Below are 21,558 nucleotides of genomic sequence, written 5' to 3'. Positions count from 1 at the left end.
AACATCAGGTGCCATTTGGTTTGTTACAACCGATTATGGTTCCGGAGTGGAAATGGGATCGAGTGACAATGGATTTTGTTTTGGGTTTATGCTTGTCTCAAAAAAAAAAAGATGCTATCTGGGTTGTAGTTGATCGATTGATGAAATCAGTTCATTTTATTCCGGTTCGATCCAATTACTTGCTTGATAAATTGGCTTAATTATACATTTCTAATATCGTGAGATTGCATGGGGTGCCATTGTCTATAGTGTCAGACAGAGATCCGAGATTCACATCACGATTCTGGAAGAAATTAGAAGATGCTCTGGGTACTAAATTGCACTTCAGTACTACTTTTCACTCGCAAACGGATGGTCAATCCGAGCGAATTATTCAGATACTCAAGGATATGTTGAGATGTTGTATTCTTGAGTTTGATGATACGTGGGAATAGTATTTGCCCTTGATTGAATTCGCTTATAATAATTGTTTTTAGTCAAGAATTAAAATGGCACCGTATGAAGCTTTATATGGTCGCAAATGTCATACACCTTTGTATTGGACGGAGCTCAGCGAAAATAAGATTCATGGGATTGATTTGATAAAAGAAACTGAACAGAAAGTGAAAGTGATCCGATATAGTCTGAAAATAGCTTCTGATCGTCAGAAATCATATGCAGATTTGAAAAGAAAAGATATTGAATTTGATATTGGCAACAAAGTGTTTTTAAAGGTATCTCCGTGGAAGAAAGTGCTACGGTTCGGTAGAAAAGGAAAATTGAGTCCAATGTTCATTGGACCATATGAGATTACTGAGCGTATTAGACTAGTAGTATATAAATTGTTTTTACCCCTAGAGTTAGAAAAGATTCATGATGTGTTTCACGTATCGATGCTTCGACGATACAGATCTAATTTGTCGCATGTGATTTCCCCATCTGAGATTGAAATTTAGTCTAATATGACTTACGAAAAAAAGCTGATCCGTATCTTAGCTTGCGAGGTTAAAAAACTACGAAATAAAAAAAATTCGTTAGTAAAAGTGATTTGGCATCGACACGGTATTGAAGAGGCAACGTGGGAGCCTGAAGATGCTATGAGACGACTATATCCGAATCTGTTTAACAGTAAGATTTTTGGGGACCAAAATCCCTAAGAGGGTAACAGTCTGGTTTAGACCCTAGTCGGAATAGTGGTTTCGGGACCACATATCTGAGTCAAAAAAATATTTAAATATTATTTTTCGTGTTTATGATATGTAAATGAGCTTGTGTGAAAATATCGTATGGAAATTTGAATATTTGTGTGTGCTTAATTTTGAAAAAGGACCTAATCGCGTAAAATGTAAAAGTAGTCTTCTGTTTGTTAAAATACCTATTTGATTTGACTTTCTGAAGCAAGGGTCCTCGTATTGCAGTTGGACCATTAACATGGTTAATGGACATTTAAGGACAACCATTATAAGTTTTTATTATTATTTCATTAAGGGCAAAATTGGAATTTGATTATTGAAGTTAATAGTAAGTAAATAAAACATAAAACTTGGCCATTATGTGTTCATCCACAACCAAAAATACAAAGTAAAAGAAAAGAAAAGAGTTACTAGGGTTCGGCCATACTAAAGCTCAATTGAAGGTTCGTTTTTGTTCCGTTTTCGATAATTTCTACGTTTTTGTGATCGTTGCTTTGTGTTTTACTAAGCCCATGCCTCAATTTCTGATTTTGATGATGAATTTGAAATGTGCCATGGATAAATTCATGAGCTTTATGTTGTTATATGATGATATATGAAAGTTTGATATTGGGTTTATATGTTCTGTCTTTGGATTTTTGATGATTTTAAGTAAAATGGGATATATTGTGAAATTTGTAAATTGAAGGACTAAAATGTGAAATAAATGAAATGCGTGGACTTTTAATTTACTATTTTAACCTTGGTTCATAAACATTAATAAACATCAAATACATACCCATTTATGTCCATTAACCTTATCAATGGTCTAATTAAAACATAAGAACTTTACATTTAATAAGCCATATCAAATAGACACTTTTAACAAGTGGAATGCAACTTTTGCATTTTATGTGATTAAGTCCTTTTGTCAAATTGGACACTCAAACGATAAAATTAATTCACGGAATTTTCACACATATCAATTCACATACTATAAGCACAGAAAATAATATTAGAATATTTTTTAACTCGGATTTGTGGTCCTGAAACCACTGTTCCGACTAGGGTCTAAACCGAGCTGTTACATATAATTTTATCGATACTTTTTTAAAATTGATTCTTCGATAAAAGTGTGTTTAAGTTAATTTTTGCTCAAAATTTTTATTTTTTCATAATTATGTTAACTCTAATATGCATGAAATCCTTCTATTTCAAGTAGCTTTATGCTAGCTAAGTTATGAACCATGAAATTTTAATTACTTAGAAAAACTAAGCATGCATGAAGGGTTAAGTCTTTAGAATTGAAATAAGAATTTATTTGAGGCGAAATCTTAGGAGGCATAACAATTTAAAAATGAGTTAAGCAAATTTTGTTTGGATCGTTTGAGCCTTTCAAGCCTACCTTATCAAAATTAACCCTTGAAACCCATTTTTGAGCTGATTAGCCTATTCCTTTTAAAACCTTGCATTAACAAACTATCCTTTACTTAATGTTACTCATCGTTTCTAACTAAATCTTAGACTCGGCTTGTTTTAGAGTATTTTTATGTTTAAGTTTGGGAGATTTAGAAAAAAGAATTGGGTGCCTACTTTAATGCTTTAAGTGTTTGAGGTCATTAAATTATCCATGCACAAAAAAATCATTTGTGTGAAAAAAATGGGTACTAGTGAGCATATACTTCTAAAAGTGAGAAAAAAAAAGAGAATTGGGTACTTTAGGGGGAAAACTATGTTCTAAAGGCTCGAAGTAAGCTCAGTTTGAGGTGGTCTAGCCTAAAAATAACTCTCTTTCCATACCTTGGGCCAAGCCCCATTACAACCTTACTAAAGACATATTGGTTTAAATTTTTATGCCTGTTACATTACTAGATAGGTATTACTAACTTCAACATATGACATAATTTAACCCTTGGGATTGCTACTAAGCTTAATCAAGGGAAACAAGAATTAATTGGAAGAACTTGGTACACACTTATTAGGAGAAGGCATACAATTCATTATTATAGTTAGCACTTTACTATTTGGGAAAAAATGGATGATATGTGCACTTAAGTCACATGTTCGCAATTTTTATCTTTGAGTATAAATTTTCTAAAGCATGGCAAGAATGGAGTATTAACTACATTGAGGGGCTTGAATTTAAATGCTTTAGAAAAGGACATTACTCGAGACAATCAATGAATTAAGGTCAGGGTTGTGATAACTCTAAAATATATAGTTATTTTAGACACTGTTTCGTACTTAATTTATGCAAATTCTAAGTAATTAATAACATTTTTTTGTATTTTTCTCTTATAATTTTTGATAAATTAAGTTCTACTATGAAAGTGTGTCAATTTAATTAAATTCAAGCTAAATATGATACTTTTATATTTTTTGAGGGCTAAAATCTAAAATTTACAATTTCATGAGTATTTTAGTGCAGCTCCATGAGGCCTAAAAAATATAGTCAACTCAGTAAAAGAAAGTCCAGTAGATGTAGAGGCCCAACAAGGTCACACGAAAAATAACAAATCGGCCCTCCATGTGCACAACCGACCAAGATTTAGTCTCTATCTAGTCCTCCTTGAATCAAGCAACTTTTTCTTCAAATTAATGACTTGTCTTGTAACACCCCTTACCTAGTCTGGTCGCCAAACCTGAGCTATGGAGTGCTACCATCAGTGCCGGTACATAACACCTTCTGTAACACCCCGAACCCGAGACCGACACCGGAGTCGGACACGAGATGTTAACAAACTTTGAAAAATTTTTCCAGACACTGCCCAGTCTGAGTACTAGTCGCTTCAAAAATCATATCATGAGTTTCACAACTCGAAAATCAGTTTTGCGATTTTTCCCTGAAACTAGACTCATGTCCCCACCTATTTATTTTTTTCTAGAATTTTTGGTCGGGCCAATTAGTACAGTTTATTAGTCAAAGTCTCCCATGTTACAGGGGTCGACTACACTGACCTTTTCCCATTACGACTTGGATATCTCTCTGAACAGAGCTTCAATACTGATGCCGTTTGTTTCTATGGAAACTAGACTCAGAGAGGAATCCATACATATATGGTATGACTCCTAATTATCTCTGGTCAATTTATAGTGAATTTCCAAAGTCGGAACAGGGAATCCAGAAACTGTTATGGCCCTGTCCCACAAGAACCTGAATATCTCTTACTGTACTGTTCATATGATTGTTTCGTTACTTTCATATGAAAGTAGATTCATCAAGGTTCGATTGCATAATTTATTCACTATTTAATTCCACTCCTACGAATTCTTGTGATTTTTCCAATCCACACCACTGCTGCTGTCAGCCTCTGTTTTCAAAGTAAACCTTACCTATTTTCGGGGTTTCATGGACCAACTAGGGCCTTGTCATACATATGCCCACATATGATCATACTTAGCCATTCCAATGGCTGATCATTTGCTCAACACTTCCATTCCAACTATAGTTACATCATGAAACCATCTATACATTCATAAACATGAATGGTCTAATGCCATACTCCACTTCTACAAGCCATTTTCGCATGGCTGTACACTTATACATTTCATAAAGTACTCGAAAAACAACAATGGGTAGTCCTATACATGCCATATCAAAATTCAACCAAAATAGTACCCAAAAGAGCCTTTGATAGTGTGGGCGACTTCGACTTCAAGATCCCGAGTCCGATAGCTGGAGAACCAAAAATCTATAAAACAGAGGAGCAGTATAACGAGTAAGCAATTTATGCTTAGTAAGCTTTGAGCAAGGAATTCCAGCATAAACAAAGAATAACACACATTTAGCTAAACGGAATATTTCATAATACGCAATTTACCGATATCAAACTTGCTTCACAACATTAACAACCCTTATGTACATACACAATAGACTAACTTAGCCGAAGGCCGGTAGCTCGTTTATCAACTGAGCGAACATTTATTTGTAAGGGCTCGATTAAATTCAACACATACGTAACATATCCCCATATTGGGATGTTTTTCGAGTATTCGCTGGAATTTTACAGCAAGCTCATTCATTACCAAATCACGTACCTTCGGGATTTAACCGGATATAGCTCCTCGTTCAAATGCCTTCGGGACATAGCCCGGTTTTAGTAACTCACACAATGCCTTCGGGACTTAACCCGGATTTAATAACTCGCACGAATGCCTTTGGGACTTAACCCGGATTTAGTATCTCGCACAAAGGCCTTCGGGGCTTAACCCGGAATTTGTATCTCGCACAAATGCCTTCGGATCTTAGTCCGGATATATTCAGTTAGCACAAAGCCTTCGGGACTTAGCCCGGACAGCATTCAATTAATCATGCACATCTAACAATGATTCATGGCACATTCATATTTCATTTTCATTTGTGAAACTCAAACACAAGGCACATATCGTCCTTGCACATTCGGCTCAATAGCCACACATAGAGCATGATTTAATCACATCGTAATTTAAGCTCTCTTACTCAAGAACTTACCTCGGGTGTTGTCGAACGATTCCGCTAACTATTCGACCACTTTTTCCTTCCCTTTATCGGATTTATTTCCCCTTTGCTCTTGAGCTTAATTAAACAAATAAATTGATTTCATCATTTAGGCATCAAAAAGATGAACACAAGGCACTTAGCCCATATTTATACATTAGACATTAAAGTCTCATACATGCAAAAATCATGCATCAACACAACATATTAGCTAATTTCTTTCCCCTTGGCCGAATATGCATGTCTATTTTTGGGGTCGATTTCAACACTTAATACACACATATACACACTAGTAAAGCATCCTCCCCCTTTTCATCAATTTAACACATGCATTGCTCATTAACATGCAAAGTTACATTCGGCCTTAGCACACATCTTGCTAGCTGATTCTTCTCCATTTAGCAACCAATGCACATATGTGCTCACACAAAAATGCTAAAAAGGAGGTTCAAGAATCATCAAGCCATCATCACATGCATCATTAACAAGCTTCATATTTTGCATGCAATGGCATTAACACGACCTCCACCTAGGCCGAATCTTAACTCATCCTCATGCCTCATCACCACAACATCAAACATCAACCAAGAATGATGCATCCATGGTCAAGTGCCATTTCCATCACATAGCAAGATTTAGACCATGGGCTAGGTAGAACTCAAGCTAACAACTAAAACATGCATGCATCTCATGGAACATCATCAAGCATACCTTAGCCTAGCTACATGCATGGCCGAATCTCTTCACCTTTCTTCTTCTTTCCTCCTTAAAATTTTTGGCCAAGGATGAACCAAAGGATGAGAAATTTTTTTCTTTGTTTTTCTTTCTAATTTAGGCTAAATGAAAGTGAGAAAAGGATGAACAAAGATCTTCTCCTCTCTTTTCTTTAGCTCACGGCAATGGGGGGGGGAAGAATCAACTATACACTTTTTTTTTGTGTATTCATCATACTCCTTTTCATTATTTAATTTCCATGCCTATTATTTTATTTTTTTCCACCCATGATGCACCAACAAAACATGTCTATGACATGTCTTGGCCATCAAACTTGGTCTACCATGCTTGTCATGGCCGGCCACTACTAGTAGGGGGGAATTTGACATGCAAGTCCCCCTTTGTCCACATGCACTAATAGGTCCTCACACATTGACCTATCACATTTTAGAATTTTCTCACATAAGTCCTATTGACTAAATTCACATGAAATCAACCAAATTGAAGCTTGAAATTTTTCACACATTCATAATTGCATATTCTAGACAATAAGTATCACATTCAAACATTTCGGTGACTCGGTTTAGCGGTCCCGAAACCACTTCCCGACTAGGGTCAACTTTGGGCTGTCACACCTTCAATTCACATTGATTATTTTAAATAAACATGAAATTACTTCATAAATACACAATTAACATTCAAATTAAATATGAATCATACAATCATAATCAATTCAATGCATAATCACCAATTATAATTTTTCTCAAGCCTTATATGAGCTTATGTATGCTCTAGTATCAACCTAGAATTTAACTAGATTAAATCCTTCAAATAATCAATCATGTCATAAACATTCAAATAGTATGATATACAATTAAATTTGAAACATTTTCCAAAGATAAGGGCACTTATGTAAAACAGGGGTCACAAGGCCGAGTATCCAAGCCGTGCGACTCTTAGAAACCGTGTATAGCAAATTGCAAAAAAAATTGCATTAACACAGTCGTGTGCCTAGGTCGTGTAATAAATTGAAACTGTGTACCCAAAACTTCCTAAATAAATAAGGAGCACACAGCCATGTCACTTACCCATGTGTGACACACAGCCATGTGTTAGCTCGTTATGCCCATAAGTATCTTATTATGCATGTTTCAAAAAAAAATTCATTTAGGTTATAGGTATGCAATAACCAAACTTTTAACCTTCCAAAAATGCACAAATTCATGCCAAAGGTATAATATTTTCCTATATATAGAAAATATGCCTCAAGGCACCCCAGTCACACAATCCAAGTGAAACATCTCAAATCATCTAAGCATTTATACCAAAGCATTCATTCTATTAATCACATGCATAAACCATCCATATGCTTGCCACAAGCTAGAACCACAATACCACCATTCAAGAGAACACAACTACTTAGCAAGACTTATAACATACCATATAAGGTTCAAAAACAAGTAGTATAAACATATTCAAAACCATTATCATTCAAAATGAATTTTATACATAACAAGCTTATATACATGCCACAAAATCAAATCTTGAACAATTAAAATTCTACTAAGATAGAAGCTGGATAGTGTGAACTCTAAGTTGATCCAATATTTATGTTTCGCAAAAGACAACTACAAGACAGGAAAACATAACAGAGTAAGCATTACAATGCATAGTAAATTCATACGTATTAAAATGGTAATTTACCTCAATTAAAAAATTTAAACACATCAAAACAGCCAACTTAATACATTTTCCTGATATACCAATACACGAGAACAAGATGAGTTCATCAAACATTCAAATCATATATAAATCCAACATTTATTTGTTATGTCGATTTAGTATCATGCAATGGAGTTGTCAACAATATACCATTTACATCATCATATTTTCTCAATGTATGTATCCATTCAAAACACATGTCGTCATTAAATTGATATAGCATTTCATAATAATAAGGTAAATCCCACATATAATCGAGTATATATATAACATTATCTCAAGTAATATATATCATTAAAGACATTACCGACCACATACATTATATTAATTCAATATCATTCATATCATTTAATCATCATATTTCATTTGAATGTAATCTCATAACAATTTAACAATCATTTCCCTTTTTCTATTAATCCATTAGCTCGATGAACATTAGTAAATAAATTTGGATACATGGGTAACTACACTAAACCAGAGAGCAACATAGTGCTGAACAAAGGCATTAAAGTGCAAATAGAGGTGCTGAAGTGCAAATAGAGGTGCTGAAGTGCAAACAGAGGCATCGAAATGCAAAAAGAGGCACCAAAGTGCAAACAGAGGCCCTGAAGTGCATACAGAGGCACCGAAGTACAAACAGAGGCACCGAAGTACAAACAGAGGCACCAAAGTGCATACAGAGGCATTGAAGTCCATACAGAGGCACCAAAGTGCAAATAGAGGCATCGTAGTGCAAACAGAGGCACCGAAGTGCAAATAGATACATTTCAAGCTATATATAATATCATCATGTACCCAAAATATTCAATTATATAACCATTTCATATACATTCTATAGTATGAACATATTCATATTTATCACATTATGCATTTCCTTTCGATTTAGTCTATTTGATGCCAACATCAACAATGTATACATATATGTATTCATACTTAATAATTCAAGCTAGAAAATAAAAATAATATAATAAAATCATATCTTAAATTAACTAAGTAAGTCTCATATAAATTTACCTGGAAAACGAAAACCACAAATTGTTAGAGACTAATATACAATTTCTCTTATTTCTCGATTAACTTTCGATTGATTTCATTCCAAATCTATAATAATTCATTACAATTTATCAATTCCAACAACCTTAAAACATCTTAGTTTATGCATATAACAACTTAATTTCATTTTACACAATTTCCCTAAAGTTATGCATTTTATTCAATTACCCTAAAATTGAAATAACTATATCTTTCAAATTTGAGCTTCAATTTACCATCCAAATTCAATTTCATCCTTCAACAACCCTCTAAAATCAATAATTACAAAAATTTCCTATGAAATTTAACATATTTACATTTTGGTCCCTATATGCAAAACTAACAAATTTCATTTTACAATTTAATCCATAATCAAATCTAAGCTTACATCCAAGCTATTTAACATCAAAAACCATCAATGGAAACATTTCAAAACTTTAACAATTTTACAATTTAATACCCAGGCTAGCTAGATTAAGCTACAATGATCTCAAAAACGTAAAATTTATGAAAAACGGGCTTAGTTTAGCTTACCATAAAAAGGAAAACTTTGACCGAATACTCCAAGCTTTAACAATGGAGGAATAGGGTGAGAGAAAGAAAAATCGAGAAGATGATTTTTTGTTTTCTTTAACTTAACATATATTTTAATGATTAAATAAATTTTAACACATAAAAATCTTCAAAATAGCCACTACACCGTCTACTATCATCTTAAATGGACTAACTGCCACATAAGTCATTAAAAATCACTAATCAAGTCTTTTTAATCATTAAAAATCAATAACAATTAACTTTTACGGTTTTTATGATTTAGTCCTTATACCTTAATTAATCACTAATTCTATAAAGTTACCTATTCAAGATTCAATTTTCTTATACAATTACTTCGTATATATTTAATAAAAATATTTACAAGCTTGGTTTATAGGACCGACGTCTTGATACCTCAATTTCCAAAACCACTAACTTTTGAATTGATGCACTTGTACCTTGACTAACTTCCCACATATCTAAATTTATTAGACAAAAATTTAGTATAATATTGTAAAAATCTTATAAATATTATTAAATAATATTTACTAATTCGTTCATTGGAAAATGAAGTTTCGAAACTATCATTTTTGGTACACTGAAAATTGGGTTGTTACACGTCCAACACTTCTCCACAATTCAAGGGAGGCGCCACCTATAAAGGAGAAAAAGAAGGTTAGTTGTGGCTAAAAATAGTTAAGAAGGATGGAGACTTACAAGTATAAATAAGGGCTAAATCATCACTTGAAATCATCATTCATTACTCGATCACCCTTCATCCAAGCATTTCATTTCTCCCATTTTTTTTCATTTTTGCATTCTCTTCATTTGAGACAAAATTGAGTGAGAAATTCTTAAGTGTAAAGCTCTTAAGGTAGGCCACTTAAGGCATAATTTACATCAAAGAAAAGGGAGAAGAAAGCAAGAAATAACCACGAGCAGTATCACAGAGAACCATTGCAAATTCTTGATCTAAATTATCCATGACATCTATTCAAAGTTTTGTGTCTTGGTTGCTTATTCATTCAGATAAAATCATGGCATGTAATTGTGCATTATAAATGTAGGGGTGCAATTGAATTAATTATTAAATCAGAACCAAATTGTAATTAATTGACACGATATCTGAATGGTACATGTTTGATCTATATTTGAGAAAATTAGTTTGAAATTTGTAATAATTTGAAAAAAAAAACCTTATTACCTTGCATAACCCTAGGATTTATGTGATTAAATTGTTTCAATACAGAAATATTACTATTACCTCACATAATCTAATTTTGTGGTTATTAAAAATACTAAGTTGTTGGCATAGACATATGCCAGGCTTAATAATTTAATAAGTATGAATTACTAGACGATGCTTTGAAAGGTAACCTTGAAGTCAAAATAGACATGGAAATATGCAAACAAGAGGTTAAACTTAAGACTTCGAGAGAAGCTAAAGTACTCGTAATTAAAATAGGGTTAATAAATAGCCGAGTTTCTATGGATTTGTTTGGAACAGTTATTAAACATTGTTACAAATTAATTAAGTTGAGGAGTGTAATTATTCTAGTTCATTCATGTCATTATTATTAAACCTCTTGAATTGTTGCTCCATTTTACATTTGCATTTGCATTTTTAGTCATTTAATTTAGTTAACTCATAATTCCCACTTCACATTTTATTTATTTTTAATCACCAATTTTCCAATTAAAATTTCACGATATTTGTTTATGTAGTCCCTATGGAGACAATACTCTTACACACTAATTTATTACTTGCCAACAACTATGTATACTTGCACATCAATCGAATTATTTTGAAATAGGTAGCAGCAAATGAAAAGTTTTGTTCTTGGTTATGGTTGCTACATTTCCATTTGTTAAAGGGAGAAATGATGATGTTTTGTTTACTGCATATTCATGACCTTGGTGCATGCTTAATAAATTATGTGATGAACAAGCATATTGATAGGAGAGTGTTGGATCAAGGGTAGTTCTACCTCTAAGGGGGAGGCTTATTCTAATTCCCTTGTTATGTGGCTTGTTTGGATTATGGGTTAACTATTTGCTACAAGGTTTTGACAAAAATGCCAGAGCAGAGATTGTTGAGAAAGTTACTGCTGCTAGTTCCATGTCCTATTATAACGAAATTGTTTCTCTAGTTAGGCCATTGACTTGGGCCTTCAATAAGTTTCGTTTGTGCTGAGTTTAGCCCACCTGAATGTGGCATATTTGACAAAACTAGAAGCATGGGTCGACTAAGGTACTAAGACTCTTTACTAAATTGCTTGAGGTGGTTGGATAAGTATGAAAGTCTTATTATTAAAATGTTTTTTTAGAGATAAATATAATATCTATTCCAGAGAGTTTAGAAGTAGTCGAAAGACTGATTTATGAATACTTTTATGTAATAAATATTAAGGATAATTAATGGGATAATGTCAACTTTTAAATAGGATTTTAAAGTCTACCAAAACATTATTGATTGACCACTTGAAGAGGCATATAAATATGTTGTTTTGTGCCACGCACCAAGAGCAGCTTTTTGAGTGTCTTTGTCAACAACTTTGTTGTGTTTTCTTGTGGTTATTTTGTGACACTCTTTTAGGTAATCTTTGAAGAGTTTATTGATTATATTGCGAGGTATTCTTTAGAGAGTTTGTTGATTGTATTGTGAGGTATTGGGACTGTGATTACTTCTTTGTGTAAAGGTGGATTAGGCTTAAGCCAATAGGTGATTCATACGATTGTTTGTCAAACCATTTACTAGGCGAGGCTCTGCAGACATAGGATCGTTATGTCTAAAATGCGTCAACAAAGATTGATTGTGTTGATTCTTTTCTGTTCTTATTTTTTACGCTGCCCATTTTCGTTTGAACTGTAGTTAAATGAACGTTAAATAAAATTGATTTATCATATCCGCAGGCTAATTATTTTTCAATATAAATACCACTTTGGTTCGAATAGAGCTATGCATAGACCATAAAACAAATAAAAATAAATTTAACCTACATTGTAATTTAAGAAGGATAAAATATTATTTTTTGGATAAGTGAAAAAATCAAAAAGAAAGATTGAGTAGTGTTTTATGGAAACTGGTTTTTATTAAAGATATTAAGATGGAAGGATGGATAATTTCCAAAATCCTAGCGAGAAAGAAGCAAAAGTAGATATAAGTATGTTTAAATATCATATAAATTGGATTGGATGCAATAGAGGACCAAAGGCAAGGAGAGTGTGACGCCTAGGCTTAACTCATGTGAACCCAACCACCTATTTTGCCTTTTTAGCTTTTGTTACGTTTTATTAGCTGCGACTCAGCATATCTTTATGCGTCACATCGTACTAGTAAATATAATTTTTAGATTATATTTTAATTTTTTATTAAATAATAAGTGAATTAGTTGTTATACTTTAGATGAATAAATAAAATAATTTCTCATTAAATGTTGTTGAACGATGATTGAACTATTTGAATAAAAAATTGATGATCACCAACTCGGTTTCAACAACGTTGTTGAAACTTTTAATATTTTTTATAGAAAATTTGGAAAACATTTAGATATTTTTAATTTCTTTAATTGTTTCAATTCTAAAATCTAAAAGTTGATAGTTTTTAATTTTGAAGTTTTTTTTTAATTTTTGAAAATTTTAATTTTCTGAAATTTTTATTAAAATTTTGAATAACTTTAGGGTAAATTACATTCAAGTTACTAAACTATTGTAAGTTTATGTTTTGGTCATTTATCTTCAAAAAGTTACAAATTTGTCACTAAACTATTCAAAAGTATTCATTTAAGTCACTTGATTATTAAAATTATTGTTGTATGGCCTTTTTCATTTGCACCACATGTACCAACCGAAAGCTCTTATTTTCCTTCTCTTCTATAGTTTAATTCTTTTCATGATATAGCTTTGACATCACGAATCTGCATACCAAAAATCCAAAAAGTTTTCTTCTCCGATATCCAACATTAACAATCAAATCGCCTTGGATCTAAGGTACATTATTCTACTAGTCAATGGATACTGATCTATTGTACTGATTGTTGATTTTCGCTTGGAACTCAATAGCCTGACTTTAAAGAAAAACACTTAACATCTTAATGACTTAAATAAAAAAACTTTTGAATAATCCAGTGACCATTTTATAACTTTTTAAAATTGAGTGATCAAATCATAAACTTACTAATAGTTTAGTGCTATTAGGTGTAATTTACCTAAAACTTTATAATCGTTTTATAATTTTTAGATTTTTTTAAAAAAATTGGAATTATAATTTTTATTTATGATATTTTGAAAATTTTATTTTTTCACAAATTTTATATTATTTGCTAATATTACTTATAAGATAAAATGATTTTACGTCAAAGATGAAATATTGATGGCCAATTTGCTCTAAATAAAAGAACATGAGTTAAATTGAATAAATGAATAAAGATTCAAGGCAATATTTAATATTATGCATTACATATAAAACACCAAAATAATTATTTAACGGTGCTTTTTTAACAATGGGATATTGTGTTCTTTAATCTAACTTATAAAAATTAATTTTTTAAATTTTTCAATAGGATCAAAATGTAATCTAAGATACAACATAAAAACTGCTATGGTACATTTACCAATCTCGCCAAATATGTTGCGATTTTCTTTTTAAATTATTTCTTGAACCATAAGAGAACAAAAAAATGCATAAAATGTCTTTAAGTGACCTTTAAACTTTATTTACTATTTATAATAATTTCTTATATGATGATTTTATTTATCATTTCCAATTAAATGAGAATAATAATATTATTTTAATTAATTCTAAAAACCAACACCGTAGCAAAGTAAGTGGTTAATTCTCTTTGGTCACACGTCACATACCAAAATTCAAGCATTGTCGATGACAATTACTTCCCCAAAGTTTTACTGTACAATACACCCCTAAAAGGTCATCCATATTCAATAATTATACATGTCTTGGAATCAATCAGAAATTTTGGATCAATATGGATTGGGTTATTTGTCAAAAGCATCTTCGTTTAGACATAACCCAACAGTACCATGTTATGTTAATTCTTTTACCTTGGTGAACATAAATCTAAGACAATTTTATCATTATATCCTTTATAATTTTTCAAGAGATCTTAAGAGCAATTTTACCATTTTGAGCATGCCCCCTTGTCGCTTCCATTTTTATCATTATATCAAATATTGAACTAAAAGAACCAGATTATAATTGCTAAAAACCGTTTAATTATGTCAAATACTCGTTACTACAGGAACTCAGTCCAACCCGCTCTAACAATTCATCCAACCACATTTTATTAAGATATTATTAAGGTATGTAGATATTTGTTTATAATTCATGAAATTTGATTTGATATTTTTTTAATAATGTTGTCTTTAAAATTCGAATTTTAAGTACAATGTGTTTTTTTTATTATATCCAAAACTTATTGATCATCCAACCCATGTTTACTAACCCATTGAATTAAGTTTTATGTTTTATCCAATATTTTCAAAACCGAACTGGTGATGAAATTGATTAGACTATCGGTTAATCAGTCCAACTGGTTTATACCAATTCACGACTCAACCGATTTAAAGTCTTTTTTCGGACTAATACTTAATCAATTCTCAGCCCAATTGATTAGACCAACCAAGTCGAACTAATAATTAATCAATTCTCAGTCCAATTGATTTGACCAACCAAGTCGTTCTGATTCAGATAACCATGATTTTATCCAATAAATGGCACACTAACAAACAAATAAAACAAGATGGGTTTGTATTTGTATTCAGTACAGAGACTGTGTGTAAGTTTATATACCGTTAGCAAATCATATTAAAGCGCATCATTAATGAATTAATTAATAATTTTAAATTTTATTAAAAATGAATATAGTTATTAGATCTTTTAACAAATCTTTGAACTTATACACTGAATGCATCAAAATATAAATCTATAAAACAATCACCAAAATCTTGCATTAAAAAAACATAGACAAGTGTAGTTAGTCATCAAAACAACCAGACAAGCGTGACAATGTCACGGGAAAAGGAAGGACCGAAGGAAAGGGAAAAAAAAACAAATGGGCAAATGAAAGAGCACCTTGAAATCTTTTCCAACTTAGGTGGTTTTGAGAATTTCTTGTTACTGTAACTAGATAACTGTGAACATAATACGATAACACGATACCAACATGACATAAAAAAATAGAACATAATCCAAAACATGGCATGAAAAAGTAACCCAAATATCATAGTAACCTGTCAAGTCTAACACTAGCTTTAATTAATGTGTCAAAATTTATATTTATCTATATATGAGACGTAAAACAACATTACATAATACAAAAACAGAATGTCAGCTCTAACCCTCACATAATACAAAAAGCTTTGAGCAAGTACAATTGCAGCCTATTTTGCTTCCACTATAGCAATGAGCTAACAAGACAAAAGGGGAAACAGGACGGCGATGGGGGTGGAATGGGGAATATTGCCATCAGTACAGACTCCAAACCTGCCAAATATCTCCAGCCTAAATTGAAATCCTACAAGGCAGCAACTTCTTCTACTAGGTAGGGGACTCTCACCCGCATTTCTAAAAGCCTGTCCCTTCACTCCTTCAGTTTTACTGCATGACTAGATTTGAGCCCGAATTTTAGTATTTAAATTTATATTGATGCAACTTGATTTCGTCTAGTCCTTTCAGGGGGGAAAAAAGGTCACGTTAGAACTTACACTAAATTATGCAACTAATTAAATCGGAAAAAAATTCTGAAAATCCTAAAAAGAAATATTAGTATAATTTATTTAAATTGTTAAATTCAAGCTTCTAATTATTTATAAATTCCAGTGGGCAAAATGCAGATAAGGTACAGAAACATACAGTAATGTAATCAATTCCACATCCGATTTTCTTCTCAGACTCTGGATGGTAAGGAAGCAACCTCTCCAGAATACTCTTTTCGTGCTCTGGACTCAATCTATCTCCACTTCCATACCTGCAATAAATTTACAAATTTACAATAAAAGGAAGTATTATATAATTAGATAATTTCTTTTTTAAAAAGGCAACAAATTGAATTACTTACTTTCCAGAATGAAGAATCATTCTAACGAAACCAACGAGAGGAACAGTGTCCCGTAAAATCCTGTCTTCCCAATCAATCCATTCACCTCTATTTCCTTTTTCCTTACTACCATCCTCTTCCTCCGAAATTCCGCCACTTTCCTCATCTGGAACTATACTCGGCTTCCTTAACAAATCAGCGCCGGAAGATTCCTGGCTCGCGGTTCTCCCGCCGTCGGGGTCGGTCGTCAGCGCGCAAAAACGAACGCGGAGCGACGTTGTTTGGTACAACGGAGAAGATAAGATAACAGAGGAGGAAGAAAAAGAGATAGGGATAAAGGTAAGGTGAAAGTTGGACGGTGATGGCTTGAGAAATGAAGCCATAACGAGTGAACTGAGTCAGTGAGTTAACGGTCGCATTACTGTTTTGGCATTGGAAAGGATTATATTAGCTGATAGAAAAAGGGTGATATATGTCCAGCTAAGCCCATTAATATTTTTTAAAATTTCTTTGAGGGTAGACTTTTTGGACTGGTTGATCAAGGAACTATAATAATTAAAAATATTTCATAATCAATAACATTACTTTAAACTTAGGTAAATTATTTAAATTTCGATAAGTTATTTTTTATTTAATTGTTTAAAATATTTTATTAAAAAATTTATAAACAATAATTAAACAACCTTTTAAAATGAATAAAACTTGTGATAAAATATTCTAATATTGTATTTTAAAATGTATAGAGAATTTTTATTTTAATTTTTTTAAATTATTTAGTTTTAATATTACTGATAAAGTTTTATTTTAATTTTAATTTGAAAAAATATATATTTTTAACCTTTTAGATTTAAATAATATTATGTGTTTGCAAATATATTTTAAAAAGTTAGGATTCATAAAAATTACAAATTATAAATAATCTGAAATCTAGCTATTGAAATTATAAATTATGGGATATACAATCAAACAAAATATTAGATAATTTATTATATTTTCTTTAAAAAATAAGTTTAACATTGAGGTCTTAAATATGAATTATTTAAGGTTTTGAATAATATAAATAATATAATTTAATTTTATCAATTCTTGAAAGAAAATAACTAAAGGGCTTCAAAATATTGGTTTCGAACCTTCCTATTATTCATTTAGCCTGTACAGCTTTTTTATCTATAGCCTAACCAATTTTTTTTTAAATTTTGAAATTTATAAAATCTCTCTAAATATTTTTAAATTACTTCGTTGATGGCTAAAAGTAGTCATTTACTTATTATTAAGATAGCTAAAGGTCGTGATGTTGTGATTATAATGAAACTTTTTTAAGTGGATCCCCAAATCATGTAGGTTTTTTACTTTTTATCAAATGATTTTCATTTATGTTGTGTAATTAGTTTTTTTCTTCTTTTTTTTTTGTCATTTTCAAGTGTTAATGAACTTTAAGTCATGTAACATTTTATACAACATGCTTCATCATACTTAAATATCATTAAATCTTCGAATAGACTTAAACTTTTTTATTCAACTCAATTTTGTAAAATTTAATATCAAATTTGATTTACAGATTAAACTAGTCAATTGCAATTATCTCAATTTTTTTTTCATTTTGACTGGAAGGATGACCTTTACGTACACCCCTATGCACAAAGCAAAAATGTAATATTAACTTTATCACACATTAGTGATGGTTGAAATTTACATGGTAAAATTATTATGAAGGTTTTTGTATTAAGAGTTTTATTACATTTTATCTCTTTTATTCAAAAAAGGGTAAAATAGTCTTGTATATTAGATAAAAAAAGTAAATTGGTCCTTCTGTTAAAAATTACATCCATCTTATTGTTAAAAGCTAGTCCCTATATGCCAACATGAGGTACACATGGCACACTACATGTCACTTTTTGATTATTTTGTCAATCACATCAATTTTTTACAATACAAATGGATGAAATTTTTAATAGAAATGACGAATTTGCTCTGTGATCTAATGTGCAAGGACTAATTTACTTATTTTTGAAGTAGAGGGGGGAAAATGCAATTGGACTCGTAGTACAAAGGCCTCTATGGTACTTGTCGAAACCTTTTTTGAAATAGACTTTTTATTTTAAGAAAAGCGAAAATAAGTCGCCACCAATCTTTTTTATGAGGTGATAAGATCACCTTGTAATTTGATCGTTTTAATAAAAGGTTTGATTTACTAAAACAACTATTTTTAGTCTACAAAATTCATGAAATGGGTTCGGGAGTCGGTTAGCACGAGGAAGGATTAGCACCCTGTAACACCCAAAATTGGTACTTAGTTGATTACTTGATATCTTTAGTGTAGAAAATTGAAAATTTAAAGAGGATTTAAAATACGATCCATTATTAAGACATTACACAATAAATTAATTTTTACGGAAAGAGCTTATTTCAAGTTAATCGAGAAGAAAGGACCATGTCCCGTAAGTTAGGACACTATGCCTTAGATCTTCGAGAACAAGAATAAATGCCATTTGATCATTACTTAAATCTCGTTTATTTTTATTTATTTTAGAGTAAATGTTTGACCATCTCGGTTTTAGAAAGAAGCCATATTCTATAAGTTAAGAACATGACTTTTCTAATTCCAAAATATTGAACATTACCTCAATTAAAAAAATTTATTTTTTGATGCATTGTGCAAAGACGAATGTAATACTTAAAATAATGTGTATTTAGCTTATGCGGGCATAGTATAGAAACGGATAAATGTATTTGAACACGGTTCGTGACATGATTGTAGCCATAATAAAATTAAATGGAAGTATATAAAAAAATAAAATGAAGGTAAACGAAAAATAAAAATTTCGTGCTAGTAAATGATAATGCAACATCAATTTGTAGTAATAAAGGCATGATAATAATACGTATAATAAAATATGAAAGTATAATAATAACAATAATAACATGAACAATAAATGTGCAAGTAAAAAAACGTAAATAATCTAATTTTTGAAAGTATAAAAAAGTAATAAATAAATAATAACGATAATAAAGGCAAAAGATAAAAAAGATAAATAAAAATAAACACACAATAAATACAAAAACAAATCAATTTTAAATATAAACAAAGGAAATAACAAGTAAATAAATAAATAAAATAAAAAATAATACATAAAAATAAAAAAAAATTAGACAGGGTCGAAATTAAATAAATAAGGATTAAATCAACATTGAAATGAAATTAAGAGTCTAAATTATAATAAAATAAGTGCATAAATATAAGAAGGACTAAATCAAAAATTAAGTAGAATTTTAGGGGGAAATTAGGATAAAAATAAAAATAAAGGACTAAATTCTAACACGCTAAAAAAGAGGGACCAAATGGAAAATATTCCTTGTCCCAAAACATGTCGTTCCTTAAGGGACCTAATTGAAACAAAATCAAAATCATAGGGTAGAAATTAAAAAAAGATAAAAAAAGACTAGATTGAAAAGTAATTAAAAAGTGGGAGGACTAAAGGCGCAATTAGACCCCCTTTAAAAAACACGCGAATCCTACTGGATCAGGTCGGGTCGGATCGATTTCAGCCCAAAACGACATCATTTTGGGGCTTATAAACACCGACCAAAACGGCGTCGTTTAGTAAGCCTATATAAGTAAAAAAATGAAGAAAAAAAATCACTTTCAGCTGTTTTTTTTTTAAAAAAAGGTTTCAAACTCTCCTTTTCTCTCTAGGCACAACCCAAAATCCGGCCAAAGGAGCCCCAAGCTCCGCCGCGACGGTCGTCGGTCGCCAGCGACGACTCTACTGTCCACAGTGGCCGGAAACTATAAAAATGCCCTTTTTTGTCCTTTCGACCCCCTAACTTTAGATTGGAGATTTTTTTCCAAAATAAACCCATCGAATTGCAGAAATCCCGAAGAAATCCTTTGGTTTTTTTAGTTTTTTTTAAAAACCTCTCGATAAAACCACCTATCATCAGAGGTAGTGACCTCGTTTACCCACGATGGTAGAGCCCGAAGCTCAGTGAGTGTTCTGAACCCTTCCTTTTTTTTATGTTTTATTTAAAAAAAATCAATAAAATAAATCACCTTTGGATTTTGATTTTCTATTGATTTTATTACTTTGATTGCCTTTTTTTTGTTTGATTTCTCTTGAAAAAAATAACCCCCAACAATCTATTCTTTTTAGGCTTTTATAGCCAATTACACTATTATTTTTTATCTATTTCTCTACTATTTTGTACTTACTGTTGCGTGTTTTTTCTTCTTTTTCTTGCAAGGGTGGTTGGCAACGGTGGCAGAGCAGTTGGTGGTGGCAGGCTAGGGTGTGACAGCCCTAATTTGACCTTAGTCGGAAAGTGGTTTCGGGACCACAAAACCGAGTCGTAAAAATAATTAACCATTAAATTTTGTGTTTATTGTATGTGAAAAAGGCATGTGTGAAAGTTTCATGCTTAAATTTTTGTCATTTGTATGCGAAATAATTAAATAGGACTTATGTGAGAAAATTTAGAAATGTGTTAGGCAAATGTTGAAGTGACTTATTAATGCATGTTATAAAAATGATGGGTTTGCATGTCAAATTTCCATTATGATAAGTAGTGGCCGGCCATGATGGGATTATATACATATAATATGTATTAATTATTAGTTAGTAGCCTTATATCTTATAACATAAATAAATAAAAAGGAAAAGTAATGAAAATAAGGAAAGGAAGGGTGATGAAAACAAAGCTTGAATTTTTGGTTCTTCTTCGCCGAATGTAAAGAGGAAGATGGGAGAAAGGCATTCGGTCATCTTAAGTTAACATTAAGGTAAGAAGTTTATGTTAATTTTTGAAATTTTGGTTAACCTTGAATGAGATATCAAGTTATTTTTGTAACCCATGTTGAATTTTTGATTGTGGGAAT

The 21,558-nt window shown here is 31.3% G+C and overlaps 1 protein-coding gene across 3 annotated transcripts; it reads right to left on the bottom strand.

Moving 5' to 3' along the window:
- Positions 1-15,852: 15,852 nt before the first annotated feature.
- Positions 15,853-17,220, bottom strand: LOC107923113 (protein DCL homolog, chloroplastic). 3 transcript variants are annotated; one of them, XM_016853325.2, is made up of 3 exons: positions 16,707-17,220; positions 16,502-16,616; positions 15,853-16,317 (listed from the first exon to the last, which is right to left on the bottom strand). In XM_016853325.2, exons 1-3 carry the CDS (start codon positions 17,066-17,068, stop codon positions 16,312-16,314), a joined length of 483 nt encoding a protein of 160 aa, XP_016708814.1. In that variant the 5' UTR covers positions 17,069-17,220; the 3' UTR covers positions 15,853-16,311. The 3 variants fall into 3 exon arrangements, with proteins under 3 accessions (XP_016708814.1, XP_016708813.1, XP_016708815.1); XM_016853324.2 differs by having other exon boundaries at positions 15,853-16,254; XM_016853326.2 differs by having other exon boundaries at positions 15,853-16,246.
- Between the last annotated feature and the right edge of the window lie 4,338 nt (positions 17,221-21,558).

The sequence above is a fragment of the Gossypium hirsutum genome, chromosome A03 (genome assembly GCF_007990345.1).
Source record: "Gossypium hirsutum isolate 1008001.06 chromosome A03, Gossypium_hirsutum_v2.1, whole genome shotgun sequence".
Classification (NCBI taxonomy): domain Eukaryota; kingdom Viridiplantae; phylum Streptophyta; class Magnoliopsida; order Malvales; family Malvaceae; genus Gossypium; species Gossypium hirsutum.
Note: the sequence above shows the minus strand (reverse complement) of the source record. Positions and strands in the feature narration are given on the sequence as shown.

Coding starts and splice junctions, on each gene's coding strand:
- LOC107923113 (XM_016853324.2), bottom strand. CDS start 17,068: ATGGCTTCATTTCTCAAGCCATCACCGTCCAACTTTCACCTTACCTTT. Junction 16,617..16,706: donor ATGATTCTTCATTCTGGAAA/GTAAGTAATTCA, acceptor AATTTATTGCAG/GTATGGAAGTGGAGATAGAT. Junction 16,255..16,501: donor GTGGAATTGATTACATTACT/GTATGTTTCTGT, acceptor GCTCAAATCTAG/TCATGCAGTAAAACTGAAGG.